Here is a 10,261-nt window from a genome sequence, read left to right on the forward strand (position 1 = left end):
CCACACACACACACACTTACCACCAGCACCATCCCACTTTCACACACCAAGCAGTTTATCCTGCAAAGAAACTCAGTGGCACCTCCCAGTCTGCTCTCACACACAGCACGAGATAACCCTGCTTGGTTTGTAACCATGGAAATAAGGCAGCGTTTCCCTCCATCCTGACCTCATCCATTGCAGAACAGCTGCCTGCTAGGAGAAAGTAGTCAGCAGAAAGTGTTGGGATCCACACCAGCACTGCAGCTCTCAGTCCATCTCCTGCACACACAGCTCTTGGAGGCACCTGACACCAACCTTTCTGAGGCTCCACAGCACACAGATGGTAATCAACCCATCCTCTTCCTCTGCTGGACAGGGCTTGGGTGCAGAAAGCCACGATGAGAGCAAAAGCAGGGACTGACCTCAGAGCACTGCGGGAGCATCCACAGGAGGACCTGCAGCTGCCATCAGCTCGCTCCAGCCCATCAAAAAGCAGCCACACAGTGCATGAGATCTGCTGTTCCCATTCCAGCCCAGGAACCTGCAAGCACTGAAGACAAACAGAAACCCTCTGCTGCATCTCAAACCCATTCAGAAGCTCCCTAGAAACTCTGGCATTTCAATTTGTAACCAGCACCTATACTTCTCTCCTACGGGATGCTTCCTTGATGATACTCATTGAACACAATCCCAGCCCTACAGATCACAAACACATCTGCTGAGTAGGTGGTGCAAGACATGGGTGTTTAATACCACGAAGATTTAGAATCGATGGAAGATCTTGTGTGCAGCCCAGCCTCAGCTCTCCAGCCGAGATCTGCCCTCTTGCTCTTAGGTCCCATATCACAGGCTCACCCTTGCAGGTATTTTCCCAGTGTGTGGGCCAGACATGCAGGGGGAAAGCATGATTTTGTGAATGCAGAGTGGAGAGCCAGGCTGAGTCACCACACCCTCCTTTATAGAGTAATTGGATGCAGCAAGAAATAAAAGAAGAGATGCTGACAAGCATTAGCTCCCACCCAAGTCAAATTCTCCTAACTCACAGCACTTTCATTCTTCCTATGTTTAACTGAACCACACACAAGAATTCATTTGAAGTGTACTTAATGTCAAGACACTGCCCAACTGACTCGTCACAAACACAGCTAATATAGCTCATGCACACATGGCCCAGGGTTGCCATATCCTTCAGATCCTGTGTACCTAATATCATCCCCAGCAGGGAGACCGAGCATCCCAGGACTATTGCTGCGTGGCCTTTGGTTCCTCTTTACTGTTATCTTTCAATCATTCCAGAAAGTGTCGAAAGGCCAATGTCATCCTGACTGCTTCACCTCAGCATGAAAAAAAGAAAATCTCAAATGTAACTTTGGAATAACCTTCAGTCGATGCCCCCCAGAACACTGTGAAAGGAAAAATACAGCTGTTACACATCTGCTTGCCAAAGCTGCCCTGGGTTTTAGAAGAAAGAAAACCCACTTTCCAAAGCTCCAGGATCTGAAATCCCTGGTAGCAAAAATTTATTTTAATGACTGAAGACAAGGAGAAATTTATAAATGTATTCTAGCAACCTACCAATAAAATAGTAAATACTTCATCCCTGTGATTTGTATGATCACCTGGGAGCAAACATCCAAAAAGGCTCTGCCACATGCCACTGACAACCAGGAGCATGAGACCACGTGCACATCACCTGTCCTTCCTTCTTCCCAACCCCATAAATGCCAGGAGTCTCTTTTGAAGGTCCGCAGTATATCCAGACCATCTGTGTGATAGTGTCCAACGTTAAAAGGAGAAACAATAAAGATTGCGGTGGTAAGCAGCACACTCATTTCAAAGCCCACAAATACATCCACATTGTTAGATTCTCCTAAAAAAAAAAAAAAAAAAAAGTAGTTCCAATCCACTTCTTCTCCTGCCAACGACCATGTGCATTGGCCAATGTTCAGCGCATAAGCAGGCTGTGCTTTGGTCCATCCACTCTCTCCAGCTTCTCAAAGTGTTTTCTGGCATTGCGGATGTTGATCAGCGTAGCTGCAGAAGCTAGGATGGAGAAGGGACAGGGAGGGGAGAAAAACAGAGAGGATGTGAGAAAATAAACCCCCAGAAGCACCACCTGAAAGCTGCCTGAGAACAGCAGGTATCTGAGTTCCTATCAGCAAAACTGAACCCACATCCTGGGTAGCCTCGGTTCATGCTCCCGAACTCTATGATGACCACAGGGTGTTCAGCAGGGGGCCAGGTGTTCTACAGCTTCTACCTGCAGCGGCCAGTAGTAGATTTCACTTCAATTTGGAGAAGTGATACAGCGTGAAACTGGATTTTCCCTAAGGGGAACAATGCAAAGAGTACCAACATCCCAACCAACGAGCTCAGGGATCAACCCTCCTGCTCCCTAGCTGTACAAACACAATGCTGGAAGGTGTGGGGTGCCTGCTGATCGCAGAGCAAACTACACCTGCTTAGTTTGCTCACAAGGCAATGTAGAAGTCACTCAGCTTCTCATTTGCCACTCGAGCACAGCAACATCACAGCTCAATAGTTCACTCAGGGTTGCAGAGTTCACACAGGTTTTCCCTAATCCAGTAAAAAAATCTTCCTGTCCTCTTCCAGAATAACAGCTATAAGTCACACAGCTGTCCAGGACAGTGGGCTGGTCTTAAGCACCCTTAATTCTTAACAGCTTCAACTACAGTTGTGAAAACAACTAAGTATTAAACGTGCCTCTGGCACCGCTGCCTCCAAGTTCTTCAGATAAACAGATGCTACTATAATTAGAGCCCTTGTCCTCCAGGACAATTCAGGCAACAAGAACAACAACAAAAAAAACCACACACACGATCCACTTCTGCTTCCTTTTCAAAAAATCGCTGTGGCTGCCAGATCAAAGTAGCCCAAAATAGGTTATTAGATATGACCTATCAAGTCAGGTCACATCTGTTATAGTGGTTCCCCACTGTTGCTACAATTCTCTGCTGGACAGCAAATAGCCCAGCCCTCAAAGGCACACATGTCTTCTGCAAAGTCACCTTCTAACCACCTTCCCCTCCTGCTGCTCAGGCAGGACAAGGCAGTGGGACGGATCCCCCTGTACCTCTGAATTAAATCATTTTCATTGCTTTGTCTGGCATTTGCTGTGTTCTGATAAATGCATTCTGAGCCAGACTTGTCCAGCTTTTTGTCTCCATGAATAAAAACAGGCCAGAAGCTCATCTTTGCTTCAACTTACGTATTGAAGGGTCTGACATAACCACCATCACATATGTATTTGATGTGAAGATGTCAATGAAAGCAGCAAAGTTAGAGTTTCTGACCTCCATGCTCTGGAAAGAAGCCGCCAGCTTACTAAACAAAGGAAAAAAGGAAGAGTAAATGCACTGTTATTGAAAGAGTGCTCAGACAGATTTTCCCCCCGTGTCCCATGTTTATTTGCATTTACTGGCAAGCGTTGCCTTGCCATGATAACCACCAGATAAGATTACAATTCATTTAAAGGAAAAGCTCTACCTTTAGGCTTAATTGAACCAACAAGAACAACAAAAACCACCTGAGTGTTGATCAATGAAGGTCTGTAACTAAAGATATACAACCCCACTCTGCCTCTCTGAGGACACTGTGCCCAAGCAGTCAGCACCATCCCCCTTCTGAAGTAATTCCTCAACCATTCCAAAGGAGGTTTACACCCTCTGGGGGTAAGCATAAAGCTGAAATATCTGGAGACAGCTCTGTATAGCATGCTGCCACTTCTCTTCCCTGTTCAGGCTCTAAACTTCTGGATGTTGCCAACCAACTGTGGAACCACATGAAGATGGTTCAAAAGAGAAACTACTCTGAAGTAAGCTTTCTATCTTTCAATTCAAAATACTGACAATTAGAGTTTGCAAGCCCCCTCTCTTCCCAAGCCAGCATGAGTTTACCAGATCAGTCCTGGAATGTCCCTACTCTGCGCAGGAGAAAAAAGCCCAGAAGAAAACAGCTGTTTCAAAACAAACCTTTTTTAACAATCACCAAAGGAGGAAGTTAGGAAAGATAACAAACTCTGACATATTTAAACATGGTGATTTCTAGCAACTAACACAAATCCTCAGGCTGCTGAGGAGGCACAAACTAGTATTTATTTGGAGAGTTTCCTTGCTTCGGCATGAAACTGAAATACCTGCCCAGGTATCTTTCCCACCTACTGACTAAACCAGCTCACCTGCAACTTAGTTTGAATTGTTTAATAATGTTGCTGATTTTCTCAAATCTGTGGATATCCCGCTGTTCTTTGCACTGATAGTGAGAAATGACCTGAAAGGCAGAAAGAGAGCAGTTAGTTACTGATTTCAGTACAGCTTTCTCACGTTCAACAGCAGTTATGAGAAACTGGTGGTGCCCAGCTCAGGGATTCCCTTTGCCTTTGGAAACCATTTGCAGCAATACTAGCGGTGCTCTCATCATAAAGAAGGATGCAGTCATACAATGTCCAGGAAGCATTCAACAAGTGCAGATGAAAACAACATAAGATACATAAGAGGCATTCATGTCCATGCGGGGTCTGAATACTCCAACTTAGCAGCCATTAAAATCTTGTTTCAAAGAACAAGAAGGTGCTAGGTGGGGAAATGCAAAACCATCACCTCCTGGAAGGCAAACAGACCTCTGACAAATGCTGGAACAGTTTACCTACATCTATCATGCTGCAGACTTTCACACACCAAACCTGAAAAGTGTGCTGCTCTGCAACATGCAGGATGCCCAGCACTGCTCTCAAACCAAAGCACGTTGTTCTTCTCCAGCTCAGGCAGCTGCTTCCTAGGGAGCTCTCTCTGCATCACCTGACTCAGACTAAGGTTGTGCTAAATTGCCTGTGTTCAGGTGCACTTTCCTCCTCCTCCTCCCACACAGAAATCCTGCAGCAGGGTACAGACCTCGGTGCTAGGCTGCAGAAAGGATCAAGTTTTCAGGAGTCCTTGCAAGATGATCCATGACTGCCTCACTCCCACTGCTTCCACGTGGCTGGCAGCCTACAGACCTTTCCTGTCCAGCCAAGCCAGCCAACTGGCCGAGGAGGGAATCTGCAGCATTAAGTGGGACTGCACACATTCAAGTTGTTGCATCTTCATTCCCACAGAAGCCTCCAAAGGAGCATAATTTCAAGAACACTACACTGTGTGCTTTATACTTATAAGCATGATAAAACAAACTGCTACTGAATGCATCACATATCCCTGCACAAAGGTGTTAAACTCAATTTTCTACCCATGGAACCATATTTAACAGGCTTTCAGAAATTAAGGTGGGATTGTTTTTATTTGTTTTGTGGTTGTTTTTATTTTTTTCTTTTTTCCCCTCCTCAAGGAGCTTAGAAAACTACTGTCTATTTTCTACATGTACACCTGCCCAACTGTTCCTATAGGTACAAGTTCAGCTACATTCAAAAATCACATGCATGTCATGAAGGCTTTGTTATCAATCTCTTTCCTCAACACTGTTACTACGCTTTGAATACAATTTTAGAATAAGATTTCACTGCAGGAGAAAGCGGTCCCTGCAGAAGCTTAAGTGTATGAGAACAGTGAGAAGGGAAAAGTCTTTAAAAGCCACCGTTACACTGAGAAATCAGTACAGAATTCTTTGCTACAAAAACTGTTTTTCAGTAAATAAAATGCATTTTTTGAGTGCAACTAAATACCACTACGTATCAACAAGGTGGAACGATTTATCATCTACATAAGCTCAAAAAGCAGAACTTGGCAGAAGTCTACTTCTGACAGTAGAAGTGAAAAGAAACAGCACCGTAACTCCAAAATCAAGTCTTTGTTTGGCAAGGAAAGCACTCAGACACGAAAAGCAATTTCTTCAGGTCAGCAACAGCACTGTTACAAAGCCCAAAGAGACCAATCTAGAAACTAAGAGTAAGGAAAGTCAAGCAGCAATGGTGGTTTTAACCAAGACGTTTTACCTTTTGAACACAACAGGTTAGAAGCACAGTTACTGCACAGATGGTAACTTCAGAACCCACAGCAACCCAATTGCTTGTGATCCTCTATCCATACTGCAGGTTTGTAAAGCACCAGGCACTTGATAAAAAAGGAGTTAAAAAGCCAGTCTAAGAGGAACTGAAAAGACTTGTTCAAGCTTAAGAAGCCCTGTGCAGAAAGGAATTCTCAAAAGAACTCGCATGACTGACAAAAGAATGGGGATATGAAACCCTTTCACAGCCTGGAAGAGGGAAATACCAACTAAGCCCTCATCTCAACAACAGACGTGGAAATTTTGGGAAGGTCACATGAGCCACCAAGTCATGTCTGTTACTTTCAATATCACAAGGCCTGGATCAAAGCATTCTGGTGCCGGCACCTCTCTTTGGGCAACTGCCACAACAGCACTTTCCTTCCAGGGAACTCCGTCCTAGGCTGGGCAGGGAAACACAAAGGGCCGAACAGCTGTATTCACCAGGAAAGTGGCTCTCTCAAACAGAAGCACTTCATCTGCCTCAATGATCTGAGCAAAATTCCTCAGGTTCATCTCCAGCTGCTGGACATTTGGGATCAGCTGATAGACTATACTGGACCAAGCCTGTCAACAAAGAAAGACAAGGACTGCATTATCATTTCTGCCTCAGGCCCACATGTTACACAGCATGCTCAAAAACCATTTGCACTTGTGAGCACTTATAGCCTAGACAAGACAGAAGGACTTCTCCCACCACATTGTGCATCTGTCTGCTATGCTGAGGGCTACTGGTGGTATCTGTTTTCCCAATGATCTCTTCAATAGTCACTAAGTGGCTAGGCAAAGCATTTAAGCAGCGTTAAAAAAATGCTGTGAGCACAACACATGGAAGGCTTTTATTTACTTATTTTTAATTAAACCCAAAATGTTCTGATGCCATTTACAACAGCTAACCTACAGAAGCAGAAGTCACTGTAGACCTAACAAGGGCCAGTCAGCAACTAACCACTCAGCCTCCTCATGCTCTTGTTTTCAAGTGAGAGGAAGGAAAGGTCAGACACAGTGAGGACAGCATACAAACCTTGTAAAGCGTTTCATCCCAGATGGAAGTTCTAAAACAAGCACATTCCAAAGGACGGGAAAGGCGCCTCAAGTCTTCCTCACGCTCTTTAAAAATCTGTGAAGTAAAATGATTAGCAGTTGAGTGTAAATATTTTGGCCTTTGGTGTGGTTACTGTATTGCATTTCTAGCACACATGTCAAACAATACTCAAGCACACACAGCACTAGAGAAAAAGAGAGCAGCACAGCTTGCTGTCTAGGATAGACTGTCAGAAACCTCTCCCACTAGGATTGCAGGGACAAGCAGACCTTGGCTGTCACACAGCAGGAGACTCAAACGTGGAATAACTACAGTGTTATGGAGTGGAAATGGAAGTGTACGTGCACCAGCTTGACAGAGGACCCGAAATCTGACAAGTCCCTGGTCAGATGTAAAAAGCTGCATCTTTGTGAACAGAATAGAAGGGAAGCTCTAGAGAGTTTCAATAAAGCCTTCTCCCATCAAGTTCTGCCCTTAGAAGTTTGGTTACAAAAAAAAGAGGGCTAAAACAAAGAGGACAGCCTTGCACCAACATCCAGCAGAAGGGAAAAAGAAAAAAAAAAAAAAAAAAGGACAGCAAGAGAGCTGGCACTGTGACCCTGCAAGGGAAGGCATGATGACTACCTTCACCTCACCTTACTGTTTTTAGGAACATGACAGAGCAAGCTGATCTCCAGGACATGCTGCGTAGGCCAACAGTTACCATCTTGGGGCCCGAGATACCAAAGGTTTAACAACGATTTACAGGGACAGTGATTTGGCCCAGTTCAAGAGTTTTTCGCATGTTCTTCTGAATAGCAGATACTTTAAAACAGCTTTGATGGGTGTGCAATGATACGCACTAAAAATATACTCAAAGTAAGGCCCCTCTTCTGCCTGTCTACCCCATGCTTCAAGGCCTCACTTGAATTTGCACAACTATATAAATCCAGAGGGACAAAACAGTATCACAAAGATCCTAAGAGTCTCCATTCAGTTTGTAGGGAAGAGATATGGAAGTGAGGTAAAAGTCCCTGAATGAACCCCATGAACAAGCTCATTGAGCTATTTTTCACAGAGCTGGAGTGAACTAGGAAAGGAGAACCATCACTGACAGAGAACAAGCGACCTGGAGCCAAAATGCTGCGAGGAAGAAGTCTGCCTCTGCAGGAAAGTCAGGGAGTGGATGCAGCCATGGGACCTTGCGAAGCCGCCTTCACTGCTGCCCAGGCACACGCTCACCAGGAACCAGAGCATTTAATGTGACTTCATATTGCACCCTAAAGGGGCCTCCAAGTTTTCTTCAGGTCAGGGAGTGGAAAGCAGCCAGGGACGTACTTGCCAGGCCAAGACATCCAACACACAAGGTATTTTTTTCCCTCGGTATCAGGAGCTACTTGCTTTTAGCCATAGCTGAAAAAGCAACGTTGGTAGAAACCCACCATCTTCCAGTCCCCCTGCAACCTTCCAAAAGCCCTGAAAACAAAACCTCCCTGGGAGGCTGATCCTTGCCTCTGCAGGGTGCCTCCGAGAACACTTAAGTGTTAAATCAAGAAGTGACCTCTGGGCAAATGGCCCCAGTGAACATCTTGCGACAGGAAACAGAAGAACCAACTGGTAAAAACCTCTTTCTAGTTAACCAGGAAAAGTTTCAACCCTTGTTTCTGTTACACTTTAGAAAAGTACTTACATGAGACTGACAAAGAAACCATCACTTGTCACCACTGCAATCCTCAAAGTCATCCAAATGGTCAGAGGAGAGTGCAAATTCACCAGATTTCTTTCAGTTTTACCTTCCTTCCCTACTCTCTGGAGCCAAGGTCTGCTAAAAGCATTACAACTGATGCTATAAAAGAAAAGGCTTTCTTCTCTGCTGGACTACATGCAAGAGGCAGCGCTGACATACAGTTTGGAAAGGCAGAAAAGGGCTCGGACAGCTCTCAACATCCGAGAATCCCTTCCATGAACAGTGCTGATGGGACTGTGCCTGAGGTATGAACTAGCAATGCTTTAGCAGAGTCAAAAGATTTGACAGCATTTCTATGGCAACTATCAGCTTCTCCTCACCAAGTCCCGCTGATCCTCCTGCACCAAGTCCATCTTGTGCACTAGACAAAAGATCTTTGCATCGGGAGAGTTCTGAAGAATTGCCTCCAAGCATGACTGGTAGTAGTGCATGTCCTTCTCCAGTTCACGGCTTTCTACATCAAAGACATAGATGAGGACTTCTACGTTGCGGAAGATGTTGTCCCGCTGACTGGTGAAGTAGTTCTCCATAAAGGTGTCCTGTCTGAGGAGCAGCAGAGCAACAGAACAAGGAGACTCCCATTAGAGCAACCAGGCTTCAGGAAAAGTGCTGTAAAATATCTCCTGCTAGAGATGTTTATGTGCTGAGCTGCAAATCCCACCACAGGAGTCCAGAAAAAGAGCCCACAGACAGCTAACTTCCCCAGGATATGAGGCCCCCTAAACATTTCCAACTGAGCACAGTAGGGTGCTCCTGAAGAGCATCTGCTTCCCAGTCTCTCATAAGAAGCAGAAGCTTCCTGCAGGACGTAGCTGCTGCTCGGGGCTAGCACAAACAAAGCTACATTGCTTTTAAAGAGCTGCACACAAAAAAAGCCACAACAGCAATAAAACCATCAGTACAGCCCGTTTTACAGGATCTAAATGCATTTTGACTAACTTCTGCTGAATACAGCTCAGACAAAACATAAGGACATTAGATTTGGTGAAGCTTAGCAAGTTTGACAGCTCTGCTGAGACTCTGTCAATGGGAACATCACTTAAAAAGCTGCTTCCAGGAACCACAGAATCACCATCAATCTTTCACATCCCTTCTCAGCATGCACCTCATTTGGATCAAACTCGTGTGATGCAGTTCAAGACCAGCATCACCTCCACCATCACCATTTTCAAGAGAAAGTTCAGGTGAAGATCTCAGGCTTTTCACCAGACAAAAAAATGCACCAGCAATGAAAGGGTGGGCCTATGCACTGCACCTTTCATGTGGAGATAACTCAGACTGCAAGACTGCAATAATCAGGCCAGCCTCTTCCACCCACTTTCATGCACAATTCTAAGATGTGGTATCCACTCTTCCCAGAGCTGCCTCACCAGTTTCACCATGGCACGCACAAAGCTTGTTCTATACTCTCCACACACAAAAAGCATGCTAGTGCCTTGGGGTGCCTGCACTCATTACATCCCCAATCTTATTCAACAGAGTTAACCCACAACAGTTTCAAAAATGAAAAGGGA

The 10,261-nt window shown here is 45.1% G+C and overlaps 1 protein-coding gene across 1 annotated transcript in view; it reads right to left on the bottom strand.

Moving 5' to 3' along the window:
• Nucleotides 1-1,461: 1,461 nt before the first annotated feature.
• LOC100545434 (ras-related GTP-binding protein A) overlaps nucleotides 1,462-10,261 on the bottom strand; it is a 12,190-nt gene continuing 3,390 nt past the window's right edge. The window contains exons 4-9 of the mRNA XM_003208392.4: nucleotides 9,068-9,290; nucleotides 7,001-7,096; nucleotides 6,421-6,543; nucleotides 4,181-4,272; nucleotides 3,212-3,327; nucleotides 1,462-2,025 (exon numbers count right to left, since the gene is read on the bottom strand). Of these exons, the coding sequence (XP_003208440.1) occupies nucleotides 1,928-2,025; nucleotides 3,212-3,327; nucleotides 4,181-4,272; nucleotides 6,421-6,543; nucleotides 7,001-7,096; nucleotides 9,068-9,290 (748 nt within the window). The 3' untranslated portion in view covers nucleotides 1,462-1,927. The remainder of the gene's footprint in view (nucleotides 2,026-3,211; nucleotides 3,328-4,180; nucleotides 4,273-6,420; nucleotides 6,544-7,000; nucleotides 7,097-9,067; nucleotides 9,291-10,261) is intronic.

This window comes from Meleagris gallopavo, chromosome 9 (assembly GCF_000146605.3).
Source record: "Meleagris gallopavo isolate NT-WF06-2002-E0010 breed Aviagen turkey brand Nicholas breeding stock chromosome 9, Turkey_5.1, whole genome shotgun sequence".
Lineage (NCBI taxonomy): Eukaryota > Metazoa > Chordata > Aves > Galliformes > Phasianidae > Meleagris > Meleagris gallopavo.